At 48.7% G+C, this 20,928-nt stretch overlaps 1 protein-coding gene across 1 annotated transcript; it reads left to right on the top strand.

Annotated features, from left to right (window-relative positions):
* The first annotated feature begins 508 nt into the window (after nucleotides 1-508).
* ADORA2B (adenosine A2b receptor) lies at nucleotides 509-20,840 on the top strand. The gene is made up of 2 exons (XM_081890609.1): nucleotides 509-1,634; nucleotides 19,495-20,840. Exons 1-2 carry the CDS (start codon nucleotides 1,279-1,281, stop codon nucleotides 20,210-20,212), a joined length of 1,074 nt encoding a protein of 357 aa, XP_081746735.1. The 5' UTR covers nucleotides 509-1,278; the 3' UTR covers nucleotides 20,213-20,840.
* Nucleotides 20,841-20,928: the final 88 nt, after the last annotated feature.

Genomic DNA, 20,928 nt, shown 5'->3' with positions numbered 1-20,928 from the left:
AGCGTTTTTCCAGGGGACATCCCTAGCCCCACTTGGAGATACTAGGACACTGAGCTCGGGTCCTTTGATGCTTCATTGTGAATCATTTGGAAAGTGATTCATAAAGGACAATGGAAGTAAAATAAAATAAAACACAACCCTAGTCTCCAACGCTCACACCCCTTTTTGTTTTAAGACTCACAGTGTGTCTCTGAGGACGTGCAAAGTGCATTCGTCCCATTCTTAATCTTCCAGATCATCTACCCCGGAAGATAAGGATGAATGAGCGCCTCTGACTCACCCGCCGCGGCGCCCTCGACGACTCTCTCTTCTGGTTCGCAGCGAAAAGACTTCTTCTAAGTTTTGCAGGGCGTCGGGAAACATCGCGCGGCGCCTCGCTCGCGGCCTTACGGTAAAAGCGAGGAAGGGGCGGAGTCCGGGAGCGCGCCTCCGCCAATCGGACGCCGGGCTCCGCCGAGGCCCCGCCCCGCCCTCTCCCCATGTGCAGAAATAGCCGCGCAAGCCTCTGCTGCGGGGGAAAGACGCCGCGGCTCCGCGAAGGAGACTTTGTAGGAGCGCATCCGGGGGGCGCTTAAGAAAAGAGGGGCGTTTGCAGCGACCGCGATCACCCCCCTTTTTTAATTAGCAAGGAAGGATATAAGAGAGGAGCTCTGCCTTGGCTTTTCGACGTGGTCGGACTCGAACTCGCGACTCCAAGTTGGGACCGTCTTGGGGATCAGCTTCCTGCAGACAGAACATCATTTCGACCGCCTGGGTTTTCCCCTGCTTCTGTGAGATGCCTCCCGGGGCTGGGCCTTCCCCTGCGCTCCTCTCTGCAGCTGCGCCCATTTCCTAGCCTGCAAGACTGATCCCCACTGCCTGCACCCTTCCCTGGGCTCAGCCGGCTGGGGGAAGTCCTGTTTCACCCACCCTGTGGCACGTGGCGGGAGAAAACAACAGGGACTAGCGCCTTGGTTTTCCGCGCTGCCGCTTTGAGGTTTCTGGTGTGGCAGAAGAACAAAAGCAAGAGACTGGCACCGTAAGAAGCATCACCGATTGCGCCAGGAGATTGCATGGCCTGCGGTCCACCGGCGATGGCCGAAGACGTGTCCCAGCGGGCACGGCGGTGTGGTGGCAGCGTGGGCTGAGCTTCTGCATACACCCCAAATCGGCACGCCTCCATGTCTGGTGCCAGCAGGAGGTCCTCCTTCCCGCAGGCCAGCTCTCCCTTGACCACCGCTCTTGGGGGTTTGGTGGACCCATGGCATTTGCTGGCGTGGGCTGAGCCCCCTGCTTGAAATGACCACGTCCTCGTCCCCGCTGGCCCTCCATGGCCTGGATATGGTCTACATTGTGGTGGAGCTGGTGATTGCTGTGCTGGCCATCGCGGGCAACGTCCTAGTGTGCTGGGCAGTGGCCATCAACAGCACCCTGAAGAACGCCACCAACTACTTCCTGGTCTCCCTGGCGGTGGCCGACATTGCCGTGGGCCTCCTCGCCATCCCCTTTGCTATCACCATCAGCATCGGCCTGCGGATCAACTTCCATTCCTGCCTCTTCCTGGCCAGCTTTGTCCTGGTCCTCACCCAGAGCTCCATCTTCAGCCTCCTGGCCGTAGCTGTGGACCGGTACTTGGCGATCAAGATCCCACTTAGGTAACGGAGTGATCAGGGGGGAGAGAGTGTGGGGAGGGGAGAAGGGTTTCCCCTCACCCAGATCCTGCGACTTCCACTGCGTTGACCGCTTAGTCTTGGCTTGCGCAGCTTGGCTCGCTTGCCCGAGCTGCACGTCTCTGGAGAAGGGTTGCGGCTCAGGACTAGAGCACCTGCTTTGCATGCAGAAGGCATGGGTTTGACCCCCAGTACTTTTGCCTCTTAGGTAGGGCCAGGGAGGACTGCTTTCTGAAACCCCATAAGAGCTGCTGCCGATCGGTGCGGGTGATACTGAGCTTAGATGGGCCAATGGTCTGACTCAGTGTAGTGAAGAACCGTAGCTCAGGGATAGGTATGGCTGGGAACGCCCCCTTGCCTAAAAGCTTCGAGACGGGCTGCCAGTCAGTGTAGGGAATAATAAGGTGGATAGCCAAATGATCTGACTTGGTATATGTTAGCATCCTTCGCTTCTATTTAAATCAGCCCTTTATTTGGAAGCCTGAGAACTGGATCCATGCTTTGTCCTTACAGGAAGGGCTGTAGTTTAGCACAATGGTGGCTTGGAATGTCCCCTTGGCCAGAAGTCCCTGTTACTCACTGTGGACCAACGGCCTGAGTTCATTATAAAGCAACTTCCTACATTTGCAATTCTGCTGGTAGCAGATTGTGCTCTGGAGAGTGGAAGGGGGTCCCTGGTGCAGGCGGTGGTTCTCCGGAACAGAGAAAAGGCAGTTGTCCTTCACGCAGAACATAGTTAGACTATGGAACTCCCTCCCACAAGATGCAGTGTTTATGTTTGCAGAGATTTGCTTCCCCCTTTAGTTTTTTTTTCTTCTTTAACTAGCATTGTCCTGGGATCAAACGCCGGCCTTGGGGGAGTGGGTGGGAGTTAAAATTCCACCTCTGCCTCCGAGTCTGTGGGTAAGAATTCCGGTAGTTGTGTGAGTCATGGCAAAGCAAACCATGTGCTTCTATTAGGTCCTGGGGTTGCAACCGTATTCAGCTCATTGGAAATATATATGTCCGGGGGCTGAGTCACGTGGAGGCCACGGATATCCTCCTCTCCAGGTAGTTTTAAAGTCGGGCGGGATTTGTTGACATCCTGGTTTGTTTTTAACCTCGGTTGTCTCATCTGCAAAATGGGTGCAGCCAATCAGTTAACTTCACAGGGTTGTTATTACTGAAGGTGGAATACGGTTGAGGTTGAATATCAGAAGGATCCCTGCTGCTTGATCAGGCCCTACCCAGCCCAGCCTCCTGTTCTTACCACCCCATGTGGTGTAATCCTTAGAGTGTCAGGCCAGGACCTGGGAGAGACCAGGGTTCGAATCCCACCATTAAGCTCCCTGGGTGAACTTGGGGGCTAGTCACTACCTTTCAACCTAACCGACCTCACCGGGTTGTTGTGTGGATAAAATGTAGAGGGATAACCTGAGCTCCTTGGAAGAAAGTTGGGATATAAACAAATGTAAATAAATAAGCAGCATTCGCTTAAGATTCCTAGAAAGTGGGATACGCTAGGCCTATTCCCTCCGACATTAAGTGCATTAAAAAAAAAAACCTAACAGAAAAAAGGTTCCATATAAAGGGTTTCATACATTAAAGCACCAGGTTATTAAGTCTGCGATGGCTAACAGCCATTGCCCAATTCATTGATGGCAGGCCTGTCCATTTCTGACGGCCGCAGTAACCATCTTCCTATTGAACCTCCCTGTGCAGGCGCAGTCTACCTTGGATGACTGGCTCAGCTGTTTGGGGTCTCCCTGAGCGAGCCACTGGTCTGCTCTCCGCCACCACCTTGCATGCGTGAAGAATGATGCAGGTCCAATTTGTAGGGCTTTCGTGAAGGTTTACCCAGCTAATGCGAAGGGTTTCCCGAGGATGGTCACTAGATACTGTGGTCAAGCAAGAGGACAAATGGGGTTTGCATCTCACTCCTTCCCCCTTTATTCTCACAACAGCCCTGTGAGGTAGGTTAAGCCAAGAGAAAGAGCTCACAATGGGGCTGTGCCTTTCTGTCTGTCTTGGTCCTTTTTTTGCTACTTAACCAAGTGGCTGTCTTTCATCTAACCCCCCTGTCTACGGCCATACTACCCTAAACATGGCCGATCTCGTCTGATCTTGGAAGCTAAGCAGGGTCAGGCCTGGTTGGTACTTGGATGGGAGACCTAACCCCCCCCCCCTGTGTTTCTGGAGGGTTCTGGGCAAATGAAAGGGTCTGGGAGAAGGAGAAATCTGGGATGGAGGATGTGTATCTGGCGAGGTGTGCCAGGGACCCACCACAAAATGGGGAGTGTCCAGTGAGTCGTGTCTGAGTTGGGTTCGTAGATCAAGGTAGACTGCTCTTGAACGCAGGAGTGCTACGAGTGGGGAAGAGGGAACATGCTCAGTTCACTTAGGGCGATGGGGAAACCTGGAAGGTGTTCAAAACAACTTTGGGGCTTTCCAAAACAAAGCTCAGCAACTTTTGGGATGTCCTGGGTTTTTTTAAAAAAATTCTTGAAATATGGCAATCCTAGAGATATGTTTAAGAATGTGAGAAGTCCCCGTTGGAGGACAGCTAGCAGAATAGCTTGAAGCCTTGTGCGTGTGGTCTTGGGGGAAGACCAGAGACCTGACTTCTTCAAAGGAGACCTTCCTGCTGTTTGCAGCCGAAACCTCAACTGTGAGCATATCCTGATATTTGCACAAGTATAACTCTTCCCTGCTGGCAGGCCGGAGATTTTTTGCTTCGGAAAAGGGCGGTTCAAAGCTTGCCCCCCTGCCTTTTCTGGAAAGCGATCAGCTGAGGCCGTTCCCAGTAGCGCTGGAAGTGTCTTATTAACGGTTATTGTTACAAAGTGTGGTCCTGCAATAAAATGTTGCAGCGGGGAGTGTGTCTGTGTCGGTTCAGCCCGCCAGCCACGCCCTCCCATGGGTTACTCCATTCAATTTCCACCTCCTGCCACGCTCTCCTTCCTTGCCTAACAGACATCCATTCCTTCTGTGCCCACAGAGCATCCCCAGACCCTTTGTTGTTGTTGTTTAGTCGTTTAGTCGTGTCCGCTTCTTTGTGACTGTTACAGTAAAATCTGGGCGCAAGGCTGCTCAGCCACCCAGCTCGCAGGACTAAGTCTGCGGGTCCCTGTGGAGGAAAATGAGCGCAGCCGGAGACTGGCGGAAGGGGTGAAGAAGACATGCCCCTCTTCCGTATCAGTGACACCCCTGGACCAGAGCACACCAGGCACTCCCGTCTTCCACTGCCTCCCGCAGTTTGGTCAAACTCCTGCTGGTAGCTTCAAGAACACTGTCCAACCATCTCGCCCTCTGTCGTCCCCTTCTCCTTGTGCCCTCCATCTTTCCCAGCATCAGGGTCTTTTCCAGGGAGTCTTCTCTTCTCATGAGGTGGCCAAAGTCTTGGAGCCTCAGCTTCAGGATCTGTCCTTCCAGTGAGCTCTCAGGGCTGATTTCCTGAAGAATGGAGAGGTTTGATCTTCTTGCAGTCCATGGGACTCTCAAGAGTCTCCTCCAGCATCAGAATTCAAAACCCCAGACCCTAGGGAGCTGTTTTGGGGACCACTGCTCCCTTGCTGCTGAGGGTTGCTCTATTTTTCTTTGTAGTGGGGTTCATCCTATAATTCTTGGGGTTACCCTAAGACTGCTGATTGTGAAACAGTGGTGCCATTTAAACTACGTAAGGTACTTGGAGAACGAGATCACTATTTGTACTTTGAGTTATAAATATATGGGGATGCCACAAATAGGCAAAGCTCTCCATTTTTTACTTCCCGGTTTCTCACTTTTCCCTGATCCTCAGTTCCCCATATTTCCCCATGAATTTGTGATTATTATCACTATTTTTTTTAAAAAAAGTCCTTGTAAAAAACATTGTTTTGCAGATTTTTCCTAACACATCTCTGCAATTTTGTGTAATTATACAGTTCGCCCTCCCATGTATTTTTGCACATGATTTTCACCAACATTCGCATTTGTACACTCTGTCTGCATTTTGGTGAAGCTTATTTGGCTGGAGATCCATATTGCGAACTTTGAGGATTGTGTTCTGGTTTCACATATTGTTCTTGACAGGTGGAAAATTGGCTATGTTCACCTTTTCAGTGTGGGTTTCTCCCCCGTCCCTGGATAAGGTTATCGATGGCAATGGGCTCTGTGGAACCTCCACAGTCAGGCACAGTCTATCCTTGAATCGGTATTGCTGGGAGGGAAACGGTGCGAGGGGGCTACTGATTGTTCTCGTGTGCTGCTTTCCTGCGCTTCCTGTTGAAGCATCCACTTGACCCGCCGGCGTTCTTCTGTTCCATTTTACACAGCACCAATCCAGGCATGGGAACGCGGGTGGCGCTGTGGGTTAAACCACAGAGCCTTGGGCTTGCCGATCAGAAGGTTGGTGGTTCGAATCCCCGCGACAGGGTGAGCTCCCGTTACTCGGTCCCTGCTCCTGCCAACCTAGCAGTTCGAAAGCACCTCAAAGTGCAAGTAGATAAATAGGTACCACTCCGGCGGGAAGGTAGACGGCGTTTCCGTGCGCTGCTCTGGTTCGCCAGAAGCGGCTTAGTCATGCTGGCCACATGACCTGGAAGCTGTACGCCGGCTCCCTTGGCCTATAGAGCGAGATGAGCGCTGCAACCCCAGAGTCGGCCACGACTGGACCTAATGGTCAGGGGTCCGGTTACCTTTAATCCAGGCATACATGATGCTTTGCTCTGTAGCAGAAGGTCTCTGCCTCCACTGAGTTTACAGTCACAGCGGTGGGCTCTGGCTTTGCAGAGCCTTCTCTCTGCCCCTCCTTCCATGCTGGATTATTTTGCAGTGGACCTCTGCTGCTAACAGGCAGTAAATTGCCATATAATGATTTTCTCCCAGGCAGGGAAGTATGCTTATTTTTGCATTCCAGGGGGCTGGACGAAATGACCCTCTGGATTCCTTCCAACCCTACGATTCTGAGATTCTCTGAGTGCATGCAGGCAAAAATGGACGAAGCAACAGATATAAATCTCATCTTAAGTTAGTTTCTACACACATTCACACCAACCTCTTTCTATCCTCCATCCAGAATAGGCAGAAAGAGCTGGGGGTGGAGCCTCTCCACCGAGGGGTGTGTCCTAAGGGAAAGGGGCGTGGCCTGGATGCCCAAGGGCCAGGTAGAAAGGCTCTGGGGGCCACATTTAGGGAGGTTTTTAATGTCTGAGGCTGTATTGTTTTTAATATTTGGTTGGAAGCTGCCCAGAGTGGCTGGGGAAACCCAGCCAGATGGGCAGGGTATAAATAATAAATTATTATTACTATTCAACGCGTTTTCTGCTTTGTACCACCAGCTGCTCATTTGCAACCTCTGTGTTTTTGATGTATTAATCTCATTTTCTGTTGTGTTTGGACCCCAAAGCGATACGGAGTGGTGCCGGTGTTTGAACAGTAACATAGTTAATGGTGTGGAAGGAAAACGGGACCTGATCCAGGCCTGCTTGTCGCAGGGCCAGAATCCTCTCAGGTGGGTGGATGAAAGCCATGCTTTTGAACCCCTGCACGGCAGGCGGGCATTCAAGAGGCAAGGGCGGCTGGTTTTCCCGTTGCATTTCTACCTGTTCCACAGCTGCAGAAATAACTGCCCAGTCAGAGGAAAGGAGAACTTGCTTAGCCGCTTATCAGTCACAATATATTACGCAATCTCATATTTTTGAGGAAGAGGAAAATGTTGCCGCCTCTGAGCATATGGGGTTTTTTGGGGGGGGCACATTAGCTCATCGATGTCACAAAGGGATGACACTATCATTCTGGAAATTTATGCGGAATTGTTGTTTTCTCTAAAACATCTGCTGATCAGCTTCCCCAGTGGGGAAACCGGGGCTGCAGTTCCTACCTAGTTGCCCAGAATTGCCGTATTTCTTCCGTGAATTTGCCAAGAAATGCAGCGCAGGACTGTGTTTTAAAAAAGGAAAAGGAATACATGTTTTAAGGTGTTTTCTCTACTTTTACTGATGCAATCTTTTTAACACTAATTAATGTTTAAAATTCATTTGTATACTTACATCTTTCTGTTCATCAAAGTGGTCTTATTTTTTCTTTATTAAAAATTATTTAGAGTGGCATATTCTGACTCAGTTGCACCCAATGCTGGCCCTGCTCAGAGTAAACCCATTGATTCTCTCTTGGGTTCATTCATTTCAACAGGTCTGCTTTGAGCAGGAAGTCATTTGCAGAATAGGCCTACTGCAATGAATAACAGCCCGTCTCAAACCCATTGAAATGTCTTCCGCCTTTCAGAGTTTAAAAGTTTTCGTAGCTTAGAGATTTTTGGCATAAATATCCCCTCTCAGGGGGTCTAAGAAATGAGAGTGGGCGGGGGAGAGATATATGGGGAAATTCGGAGACTGTGTTATTTGGCGTCTATGCTATGCCTGTAAAAACAAAAAAAAGACGTTAGCCTCATACTCTGAGTAGACCCATTGAATTTAATAGACTTAAGTTTGTCCTGGCTGATTTAAGCCCATCTCTTTTAATGAGCTGACTCTGATTTATCAAAATATCCATCCCCAAAATAAAACACACCAAAAATTGTATGTCAGATACAAAACACAGCAGGATTGGACCTTGCCTCAAATCGGAAGGTAAAACAGCAAAAGGAACAAAGTTGATTGTAAAACACCTGCTTGGTTTTTTTGAAAATCCAATTGTGATACATTTACCCTTTGGGGGAAAAACAACTCTCTGATTCGCTCATTGCAGACCAACTTTGTACATGCCTGGCTGCTCCTTTTGCATAACCTCAGTTGCCCAATCAGCCCGGGCCAAAGTCTTCGATGGAAAAGCAGTGGCAGGGTGTGATCCGCGGCTGTCGTGCAAAGTCATCCCGCTGTGACTGTGGAAATATGTTTCTGAAGATAGGAGACTCCCTTCTGCGAACTTCGTTTATCTTGGGATCCAAACTCACTGGGCGGCGGCGGGGGGGCGGTAACCTTCCCCCCTTCCAATAATAATAGTAATAAATAATAATTATATATTTATACCCCGCCCATCTAGCTAGGTTTTCATAGTCACTCTGGGCGGCTCCCAACAGAATATTAAAAACACGATAAAACATCAAACATTAAAAACTTCCCTGTCCAGGGCTGCCTTCCGATGTCTTCTAAAAGTCAGATAGTTGTTTATTTCCTTGACATCTGATGCGAGGGTGTTCCACAGGGCGGGTGCCACCACCGAGAAGGCCCTCTGCCTGGTTCCCTGTAACCTCACTTCTCGCAGGGAGGGAAGCGCCAGACGGTCATCGGAGCTGGACCTCAGAAGCCCTCCTGCTCTGAACTTCTTGGGAAAGTGGTACTTGAGAATAACAATTGACTTGGCGGGTTTTCTGCTGCAGCTGTGGTGCTGATATTGATGGAGCTCTTTGGGCTTGCATGCAGAAGGGCCTCCAATCGAATCCTGGTCTCTCCAGCATAAAAATAATCTGGTAGCAGAGTGAGGGGAAAGGGGGCAAGTTTGGCCGAATGCCCTGGCTGACCAGTTAAATCAGTTGTGGTGCGTTTCTGACCTGCAAGCCTCTGATTAGCTCTCTGAAACCTTGGAGAGCGGCTGCCAGTCAGTGAAGACAGTACTGACCTAGATAGACCACTGCTTTATCTCGGTCTGATGTGCCTTCCTGTGTCCCTGCCTAATAGCTCTTTCTCCACAACCATGAGGATGAGAGCCTTGCTTTATTTATTGGTGAAAGACTGTCGCTCTCTCTGCCTGGTACCTTGGAGAGCGGCTGCCGGTCAGAGTTGACAATATGGAGATAGTTCAGAAGTTGGAATTTCGTTCCAAGTAGCTATTGAATCCTTCCTGGTATGTAGAATACGGTAGCCTTAAGGGAGTGAATCTTGGTTAGAGAGCAGACTTTGGGGACGTCTTTCAGACTGAGGGCCGCCTTCCCGTTAGGGGAGTTTTCCGAGGGCCGCAGGCAAAAAAAGCCAGTGGTTTCTGCGCACATCTGCAACTGCTGCTCAGTGCTCTGACTCAGTATAAGGTGTCTTCCGACAGGCCTGTCGTGAACAATATGCTTAGAAATTACTCATCTTTGGGTTGAAGGCGACATCGGGAGGGTTTTGGGATGGAACTGGCAATGGCCAGAGAGAGGGACTTCTTGAAGCTGCCGGTGTCATCAAACAGATTTGTCACGCGGTATCTTGAAGTGTGGGCTGGCAGCGCTTCCTCCTTGACAGCTCCCGGGCGGCGGAAAAACTCAGTTGCCCTCGTTGCTTCGCGTTTCCTACAATTATGAACCAGCCTTGTTTCCTACGCTTACAAATAGGCAGAGTTTCCTACAATTTGTGGGCTGAGGAGCGTTTTCTCAACCGTCCTTCCTTCTCCGCTTCCGTTGGTAAACCGTGACGACAATGGTAATAAATAGTGCTGGTTAATGGTAGTCATATGCATATTTAAAGAATAGTTTTTTGGCAACTATCACCAGGGGCGGCGGGGAGAGAGAATCTTTGCCAGCTGACATTAACGATAAGAACACCGGCCATCGGCCCCGACTGAAGTGCATGAATATTGGCCGTATATCAGAATTCAGGATCGAGACTGGCGATTACAAGTTCTGCGTTGCAACAGGGAAAGGGCAGTGAGATTCCCCTGAAATGCAGAAATCTTCAGACCACTGATTTGTAGCTGGTGAGCGTTGACCCATCCTGCCTTCCAGTATAAGTTGCTTGCTCTGATCGTTAAAATAAGTACATTGGGTTATTAGTTATCTTCAAGCCACAACTGCAGAGGGAGATTCTGCAATTCTAGGATTAGGCCCACGGGGCTGAAACGCCCCGCCATTGATTTAAAACATTTCTGGATTGGCCTTTGGTTCCAAATTTCCAGGGCAGTTTGTGATAAAGGTTAGCAAAACCACAAGGAATGTGCTGCTTACATTTTGGGGGGTATTTTGAGGTTTTTCCCCCGGCTGATTGTCGCTGCTCTTGAGTAAGTTGATTGACACTGCCGTTAGGTAGAGGAAAAGGGGAAAACCCAACGAGCGCTTTAAAAAAAAAATGTCACAATGTTTTTTCCGTATTTAACATGGGCTTTAACCCCATTCCTGCCACCACCCAAATTTTGGGGTAACCCAGGCATACCCAGAAGGTATTCCTGAATTTGTAACTGGGCAGAGAAGAGATGTTCAGAATTTTTTCCCTTTCTTTCTGTCTTTCTTAGATTTGTAACCATGCAGGTTAGAAAATAAAAAAAAAATGAATTAAAAAACACAGACCTAAAACAGCCAGTTAAAAAGCCAGGCACAGCAAACCTCGGCTTTCTTTCTTATTTTAATAAAAGTAGAGTTGTGACAATAAGGTCTAGAAACACCCATGAGGTCTAGCAGGTTAAAAAGCAAAGCACAGCTTACATTTAAGGGGGGAAACCTGTTACGATTTTAAAACTGTTTTGAATACGAACGTGCGGGTTTCTAACCGTGTGAGACGGTTTGTGCATTCCTGTGCAAAATGCAACAGTAAGAAACCTGGTTGGGATTCTGGAATTCACAGCAGATCCCGCAGCTGCCACCCAGATTTAAAACTGAAGTGCTTGCGATACTCTCAGTCTCGTCTCCGCCTGAACAGATCCTGCAGTTGTAGCTGGGCAGCAGAACTCGTTTCACGAGATGTTTTGGTGGTGGAGAGGAGGAAGGTGGCAATTTCAGGGGTGGGGCGGAGGGTGTGCAGTTCTTGTGCCAGATTTTTTTTTTTTAAGGACTCGCTCCGGTGAATATTTTGGATAGCTTTTTGGCTTCGAGACGATGACGAGCTTGCTGGTACAAGCCTCTAATCCAGAGGTGGCCAATGTAGCAACTTCCAGATGTTTTCAGACTCCAACACGGCAGCCAAGCATGGTCAGTGATGGGAGTTTGGAAGCTGGAACCCAGTGACTGCCTTTGCTCTGCCTCGCTTGTTCTATCTGCAATATGGGCATAATAAGCCTTAAATGGGCAAAATTTATTGCAAGGGTTATAGGGATGATGGGTGTGCAGATCAGAGGATTCCTCTCTCTTTGTGTGAGGGATTACTGGGGTATCATGAAATGCTTCATCTCAGATTTCATAGCCTACGGCTTCACAAAGCGTGAATGAACACGGTTCCTTATATGTTAGCATCTTCTCTGGAGCTATTTCTCAAGGCTGTTTTGCCACAAAGCAGCTACAGCCTTTCTCGGCGGCGTTTGTCTCCCTCCAGTACTGTAAAAAAATCACAGGGACTCTTTTGAAGGCTAGCATTGTGCCCTAATTCTTGGCCTCAGTTGTCTCATAATCTGTGAAATGGGCGCAACCCTCCCACAACAGCCGCGCTGGCTTTTATGATAAAGACTGGATTGAAGCCTGTAATGCAAAATCGCACCTTGCTTTGAACCATGAATTATTGAATGGAGAATGCCGGGAGGAGATAAACAAGGTTTCCGAGACACTTTTTTCTGCGTTAATGGCCTGAACAGTGATTAATAAATTGATAGATGCAAAGGGTAAACAGGATCAAAGAGCGAAAAGGCCTCTTAGGGCTCATTAAAAATTAAATATTTTTTAAAATGCACCAACTAGCTTTATCCCATTCCGCTTTGGACCCGCGACGCCTGTGAAGTGTTTATTCCCATTTTGTTAGCAGGAAGAACTGGTGCTTAATAGATGGACTGCGTGCTTTAAGATGGGCGAGGGCATTCATTCATTCATTCATTCACCAATTCACTCCTGAGTGGGGGATTTAGACTTCAGATGTCTTTGGACTGGGTTGTAAATGAACTCTTCCCTTCTGCCAGGCAGAAATCTGCCAGGCGTAAGTTCAACCAGGGAAGCCTGTCCCCACAACCTGCTGCACCTGTTGAATAACGAGCTGCTCTTTAAAGAACACAGGGACATGACTAGTTTGTGGTTCGGTGTTGAAAGAGGGTATCTTCCCACAAGTGAGATGAAAATCTTCAGCATTTTCTCTGCCTGCCCTTCTGCCTCACCACCACCAGACCACAGGCTCACCAATTTAAATTTTCTCTTGACTGCCCTTCCCTATTCTCTTGAGTGCAATTTGTTTTAAACTGATTTTAATACTGTGTTTTTAAATGGTAGTCATTTCCCCTGGCATCTCATGGAGAAGGGCAGGTGGAAAATCTAAATAATAATGATGAAAATTTCATTTTTCTTAACCAATTTCACCATGTCATTTGCAAAAAAATTCCCAGGCAGGTAAAATATGTGTGTGTGTTCGTTGCTTACTGGAAGGCAAAATTTCAAGGAAAGGGTTTAGAAAAACCCCAAGCGTGTAGGAGATTATACATTTGTTCTGTCCAGTTCTGATTTGTACTAGATTCCGAAGAGGGAAGAAAATTTTTTTTCTCTCTCTTTTCCCCCCTCCGAATCCTCAACCACCTAAAATATCTGCTTTGAAAACCAAATCCTCAGGATTTGGCCAATTAGCCATCTTTGCTCAGCCCGGGTCAGCAAACTTGTACATGACACGACCCCGTCAAGTTATCCTGCTAAGCTGATCCTGATCAGCCCTGGCCGCAAATAGTTGACCTTGGACAAGTGGAACTTTGCAAGGAAGAGCGTATTTCGTTGCCCTCATAAAGTTCTGCTTTGAATAGGTGGGTTAAATTGAGATGGTAGGAAACCCTCCCACTGAGAATTACTTTTTTGAGAGTGGGTGGGAAGGTTTTGCATGACTTGTGCATTTTCTGGCATTCCAGCAGAAGCTGAACTGGCTGGTCTCTGCCTGCAAGGAGCATACATGCCTTGTGGAGATTAATGGCCGCCTTCTTGTGCCTTGAGGTTCCTCCCTTCTTCTTTTCAGTAATTTATTTTATTGGAGTCTTATGTGCTTAAGGTGGTCGCATGGTTTTCACTCTCTCCATTTTGTCCACAACAACGACCCTGTGAGGCAGGTCATGCTGAGAGACTGTGACTGGCCCAGCAGTGAGCTTCACGGCTGAGTGGAGAATTTGAACCCCGGTCTCTCAGGGCCTGGAGGGATGCGGGTGGCACTGTAGGTTAAACCACAGAGCCTAGGACTTGCTGATCAGAAGGTCGGCGGTTCGAATCCCCGCAACAGGGTGAGCTCCCGTTGCTCGGTCGCTGCTCCTGCCAACCTACCAGTTTGAAAGCACGTCAAAGTGCAAGTAGATAAATAGGTACCACTCCGGCAGGAAGGTAAACAGCGTTTCCGTGCGCTGCTCTGGTTCGCCAGAAGCGGCTTAGTCATGCTGGCCACATGACCCGGAAGCTGTACGCCGGCTCCCTCGGCCAGTAAAGCGAGATGAGCGCCGCAACCCCAGAGTCAGCCACGACTGGACCTAATGGTTAGGGGTCCTTTTACCTTTACCTCTCAGGGCCTAGTCCAGCACTTGAACCACACGACACACCGGCTCTCACAGGTGGTGAAAATAAACCTGAGAAACGAAGGAGATGTATCTGCCGGTTGCGCGAACATTGTTCCAGCTGAAAGACCGAGGCGAGCTTCAACATAGGTGTTCTCATTTTCCAAATTTCTGTTTTCTCTGCATCTTCAGCTGAGGTTGAGCAACGCAGACCTTAAAGTTGCGCTTGCGTCTTGCAAAGCTTGCTGTGGTTTCTTTGCAGCAGCCTGGGTTCTACAACGACAGAGCTGCGCTTGCTTGATCAGAGCAAGGGCAACAGAGGGTTCTTGTTTTGTTTTTGCAAGGAAATAAATGCATTTTGTGTGTTTGGATGCTTGGTGGGAGAGAGCAGGCCAAGTTTTAAATACTCCCTTCCCTCTTCCTCTCTTCCTCTCCCCGATGCCTCTCTCCTTATTTCAAGCACGAAATGCCAGCTCGCTGGTGGCGTCCCGTTTCCATGGGAACGGCAGGGCATCCCGGAAGAACGCCGGGGTCCATTCATGCCCGTCAATGCAGGAGGCAAAGTAGAAGAACAAATAAGGCGGCAAAGAATGGCCGCTTTTGTGGCAGCGGCAGCGGCAGACACTTCCCTCTCTGTGTGAGGAGGGGAGGAAGGCTTCCTCATTCCAGCGCCTGTTGCAACGGGAGGGCTGCCCCTTCTCAGCTTCGTGGGATCGTCACCTTGCGGGCACAATTCTCCGCTGCCAAGCCAAGCCTCTTTCTAACCTGCCTGGCTTCCTGCTACCAGGGCCTGAAACAAACATTGTTATTGTTGCTTGTCGGATTTATATCCCTCGATAAAATCGAAAGACAATTCCACTTGTTGCAGTACAGTGGTACCTCGGTTCTCAAACGCCTTGGTACTCAAACAACTTGGAACTCAAACACTGCAAAGCCAAAGTAAGTGTTCCGGTTTGCGAACTTTTTTCGGAAGCCGAACATGCTCCGTTTTGAGTGTTTCGCTGAGGTCTGTCTGTTTTTGCTATTTATTTTGTGTTTTTGCGGCTCTTTTTTGTTTTTTTGTGACTGTGTTGGAGCCCAGTTCAGCTAGTGATTGACTGATTGATTGATTGATTGTGTGACTGCAGTACATTGTTTATTGCTTTCATTTTATGGATCCATGGTCTCATTAAAATTCATGTTAAATTGCTGTTATGGGGTTGTTTTTAAAAGCTTGGAACGGATTAATCCATTTTGCATTACTTTCTATGGGAAAGCATGCCTTGGTTTTGGAACGCTTTGGTTTTGGAACGGACTTCCAAAACGGATTAAGTTTGAGAACCAAGACGCCACTGTACTGAGTGCTCTGCCGGCCATGCCTGTTGCTGCATGCTCCATTCCATTTCACCCCGCAGTTCCTGGTGGTGGTTGTTGTTTTGATCTCCTCCCCAGCACTCCATGCCCACCAAGCACACTCCATCCTTGCTCAACCATTTTGGAGGTTTCTCTCCTTAAGACTCTCCCACCCACTTTGCCAGCCACTCCCTTCTCCTTGTGCCATTTCGGCTACACATGGAATGGCACTCACAGCCTGAACACTGTGAATAGATGGACTGCTAAGCACGGAACGTCAAGCGCTGCCTTACCTCAAGTCAGACCATTGCTCCATCTAGCTCAGTACTGTCCACACTGACCGGCAGGCGCTCTCTGGGCTTTCAGATGGGAGATGTTGGAGTCCGATTCTGCGACCTTCTGCATGCAAAGCAGTGGCTGTACCACTGAACTACAGAACGTTTCCTAATTTTGGAACTCTGGATCCCAGGCTAGGGAACTCTGGAACAGGCTAGGGATCCCAAACGTGAATTACTCGACATCCTCCTCTCAAGCAAAAAATTCCTGGCATGCGTTTGTGGGTGGTGAACGATTACAATAGCGGCGAACTGGGTTTACACGTATAAATGTCCCAGTGTTAGACTTCTTGTACGTTTTTTACCACCACTGTAAAGCCAATTGCAGAGCTCAGCGATTTGTTATGGCCAGACGCAATGGATCGAGACTCATGGAGAGACAGTGCTGTGTTCCAGCAGCAGTCTAGGGCTGGACTGAGAAAGAGAGCCGGGTTCAAATCCCTGCTGCCCCACTGGGAAGCCCACTGGGTCAGCCCCCTAGCCTACTCCACATGGGTGTTGTGAGGTTCAAAGAGTCGGTGGGGAAGAATTAGGGGCAACGTGTCGAGTTCCTTGCGGTGCACAAATGCAATATACAAATGTAAATAACAATGATGGCCAAACTCTCAACCTGCTCCTTCTTCCTTGATGTAGAAGGCTTGGAATCTCTGGAATTTTTTTTGCAGGGGAAGTCCTGGACCCTTTCCTCCTCTGAGTCTCTTCCCACTCCCTGCTGTTCCTCGTATCCCCCCATTGTCCTCGTCTCACGTCCAAGCCTCTTGGACAGCCTCCATCTTCTTTCCCACGGCGAGGAGAGCAGAGGGGAGAGTCCGGAGGTTGACCTTGGCTTCGGCGAAGGTCTCCTCTCGCTCTCTTCCCATCCTGCAGCGGAACGGAGGAGACCGTGCAAACGTGCGTCTGTGGTTGGGACCACTTGGGATTCTGGGACCGGTGGTGATGTAAATTCAGAGGTGCCCTGTTGAGTTGGCAGCAGCTTAGGCTACCAATGGCTACAAGATGGCCTTAAACCAATATGCCCACTTTACCGCTTCACTCTGCAGAAGTGGCACATAATATCAGTTCAGCATTTGTAAAAACTCGATCTTTTAGTCCTTTGGAACTCCCCGCCTATTGATATCAAGCAGGCGCCTTCACCCTCTTTTCGGCGCCTGCTAAAACCATTTTCTTTTTGGCAAGTTTTAGAAAACCAATGTGAGCCTTAATCTGCTTTGAGTCTGTTGTTTCAACTTTTCAAATGCCTCAAATTATTGCTGCTTTAATTTTTCTGAGTGGTGATATTATTGTTTTGTAAACGGCTCTGAGGTGTGTAGGTTGTTGTTTTACAATCAAGAGGCGAATAGATTTTTATGAAATAAATAAATGGAAATTGCCACGAAGGCTGTCTTCTCCCTCTACTGTCAGAGGCTGTGAATGCTTCCGAATACCAGTCGCTAGGAATCGTAAGTAAGGAGAGAGCCACTGTTGTGCTTGTGAGCTTCCGCTAGGGCAGGCATGTCCAAAATCTGTTTCGGGGGCCTAATCCGGCCCGCCGTTTGATTTAATCCGGCTCCTGTGGCAGTAATCCTTTGGTCGGCCCTCATGCATGTTCACTTCATCAAATGTGGCCCTCTTTGAAAAAAGTTTGGACACCCCTGTTCTAGGGTCATTACTTACTTAGCCACTGTGAAAACAGGGTGCCAGACTAGATGGGTCATTGGTCTGATCCAGCAACTGAGCTGTCTCCTGACGTCCTCAGTCTCGAGGCTTAAGGGAAGCATCAGAGGTGTGGAGACATTGGAAAGTTATAGGAAACTGAAGCCCTGCAGCTGAGGATCTCTGGGTTGACCAATCAGGGGTCACTGTGCCAGATTCTGAATTCCATGGCTGTCCCCTGTTGGAAACAGAATGCCAGGATGGGCCATTGGCCTATCTTACATCAAGTTCTTACATTATGGAATATTACAGAAGGTCTTGAATTGGCATGTCTGTCTGAGCATTGATAGTGGTCAGTTCACAAAGCTCTCTGCTGGCATTTGTACCATACGTAACTTTATTTGTCTAGCACCTTTCCGTAGTTGAAGCTATGCTCAAGGTGGTTCGCAACATGGAAAATAAAATGAAATACAGTAATCGCAAACATAACAAAAGTTGTCATAAGATTGACAGCTACACAAATCATGATAGCTAGGAAGTGGAAGGGGCAAGCAGAAGAATGGTATGAAGAGGTGTGGGATATAGCCATGAATGATAATTTAACGTGTCATTAAGGTAAGACGGGGAATATGTAGGAGAAATGATTTTGAGGAGATGTGGACGGTGTTTGTAGCATTTGTACTGTTAAAATGGAAAGGGGTTAAACCATCGCAAGAGGTGTCAAAATTTAGGGAGGTTGGATAGTTACAATGGAATGGTCTCGGTGGTGGGGCGCACGGTTTATTCTTTTTTATGTATGGTTATTTCTTTGTCAAAATAAAACGATATTAGTCCTTAGCAAATAAACAAAACATCAAAAAGCACGTGCCCAAATTAAAACAATTTTCGCCTGAATCATAAGAACATCTAAAATAAAGATTTAAAAAATTAATATCAGTCACAGCAACAAAAAACACCCCTGAGCAACGCCCCAGCCTAAGACTCTGTTCAGCAGCCTCCGCTTCTGTAGCTGGAGTCAGTCCAAGCTCCGCCCTCCCAGGCCAGGTGGGGAAAGGTGTGCGAGGCAGGGAGCAGGTCTCCCAGGACCCACAGCCAAGATGGTCTTTTGTCAGTTGGTTAAGCTGCAGGAAGCAAAGAGTAGCAATAACTGCAAAGTTCTCTTAATGGATCAGTATTGGGCCAGGGCTTTTTAATGTATTCATAAATGTCCCAGAGTTAGGTGTGAGCAGGGAGGGGGCCAGGTTTGCCGGTGACACTAAATTGTTCAGGATTGTTAAAACAAAGAGATTGAGAAGAGCTCCAAAAGGACCTCTCCAAACTGAGTGAATGGCCAGAAAAATGGCAAATGCAATTCAACGTAGAGAAATGTAGAGATGCATGTTGGAGCAAAAAACCCCTTAAATTCACATGCACACTCTGAGCTGGAGGGGGAAGGACCAGGAACGAGACCTTCGGGTCATATTCTATACATAGCATGATGAAGATGCCGACCCAGTGTACGGCAGCCGTGAAAAAGGCCATTTCCAGGTTAGGGATCATTAGGAAAGGAATTTAAAATGGACCGGCCAATATCACCATGCCGGTATACAAATCTATGGCGCAGCTGCATTTGGAGCACTGTGTACCATTCTGGTTGCCTCACCTCAAAAAAGGAGTTTGTGGAGTTGCAAAAAGGTTCAGGGGAAAAAGCCACTAAAATGATTGAGGAAAGGCTGCAGTGTTTGGGACTACCGTATTTTCTGCTCTATAAGACTCACTTTTTCCCTCCTAAAAAGTAAGGGGAAATGTGTGTGCGTCTTAGGGAGTGAATGCAGGCTGTGCAGCTATCACAGAAGTCAGAACAGCAAGAGGGATCGCTGCTTTCGCTGCGCAGCGATCCCACTTGCTGTTCTGGCTTCTGAGATTCAGAATATGTTTTTTTCTTGTTTTCCTCCTCCAAAAACTAGGTGCGTCTTGTGGTCTGGTGCATCTTATAGAGCGAAAAATACGGTATTTAGTTTAGAGAAAATGCAAGAGGTGACATGATAGAAGTTTGTAAAAACTGGAGGCAGGGATGGCCACCAGCCTAGATGACTTTAAAACAGGATTTGACAAATTCAGGGAGGGCTATTGCTAGATACTAGCCGGGATGATTCTGTTCAACGCTTCTGAATCCCAATTGCTGGAGACGGCAGGATGCTGGACTCGATGGGCCCTTGGCCTGATCCTGCAGGCTCTTCCCGTGTCCTTACGCGTGTTTCTCCTTGCAGATACAAGAGCATCGTGACGGGGAAACGGGCTCGGGTCCTCATTGCCGTCCTCTGGATCCTCTCCTTCGGCATCGGGCTCACCCCGCTGATGGGCTGGAACCGCGGGGAGAACGCCACCACCTGCGCCGAGAACTTCACGACCTTTGCCAACGGAAGCCCGGTTGAGGCGGATCAGCGCAGGCCCTGCCAGGTGAGATGCCTCTTTGAGAAGGTGGTGACCATGAGCTACATGGTCTACTTCAACTTCTTCGGCTGCGTCCTGCTCCCGCTGCTGATCATGCTGGGCATCTACGCCAAGATCTTCCTGGTGGCCTGCAAGCAGCTGCGGCAGATGGAGCTGATGGGCAACTCCCGCACCACGCTGCAGAAGGAGGTCAACGCCGCCAAGTCCCTGGCCATCATCGTTGGGCTGTTTGCCCTGTGCTGGCTGCCCCTCCACATCCTCAACTGCCTGACCCTCTTCCACCCGGAGCTGGCCAAGCCCACCGAGATCATGAACCTGGCCATTGTCCTCTCCCACGCCAACTCGGTCGTCAACCCAATCATCTACGCTTACCGCATCCAGGACTTCCGCTTCACCTTCCGGAAGATTCTCTGGCGGTACGTCCTCTGCAAGGCCGACGACTTCCCCAAGGGCGCTAAAGGAGGTGGAAGCGGAGGCGGCAGCAACCGCGACCTGGCGGTCGCCAGCATCATCACAACTCCGACCTGCATTTGAGGACTACCTCGTTTTTGGAGGTCCCGGCAGACGCGTGTGACCCTCAAAACTCCGGGAGGAGACCGTGACGACAAGGGACCACCATTGAGCTGTGTTTGTACTGCTGCAGTTTGAGTCTACAGTCCATAATATGCATATCTACTCCTGCTGTGAGCAGGGGGCGAAAATGGACGGCCTCTGGATGGCCCCTTGTTTCTAACTCTTAAAACTGTGATGATTTATTTTGTGATTTTAGTTGCGTTTGGTTTTTGGTTTTGTTTATAAAAATTGTGCCTCTGAGAGGAGGAATCCTACCGTCAACCTTACATGCTGTCTAAGTCCCTAACGGATGAAACTTGGGGGGGGGGGGAGTGAGAGAGAAGGGATGAGATTTATATTTTCCTTCCGAAAGAGAGGGAAAAGAAAACTCACATCAAATTCTTGCCTCTGGAACAAGGGCCGGTTTCCCAACCATGCTGCTCTCGCACTTTCTTGTGCGGAGGTTGTTATTTTTTCATCGTTCAAAGACAACTTTTTAAAAATATATACGTGATGGGTTTGTTGTTCTGACTAAGAATGTTGTGTGATTGTGTCTGTCTGTCCTCTCTCGCCCCGCAACCGCCTTTTAAAAAAAAATTAAAAGAATGGTTCATCAGTTGTTTGATGCTGCTGGTATTCTCCAATGGGAAATCATTTTAAGTATAAATTGTGGGCTTGTTTTCCCCCTTAAAGATTGG

Source organism: Podarcis melisellensis, assembly GCF_964234715.1.
Source record: "Podarcis melisellensis genome assembly, chromosome: 15".
Taxonomy (NCBI): Eukaryota; Metazoa; Chordata; class Lepidosauria; order Squamata; family Lacertidae; genus Podarcis; species Podarcis melisellensis.
This window is presented reverse-complemented; position numbering and strand designations above follow the sequence as displayed.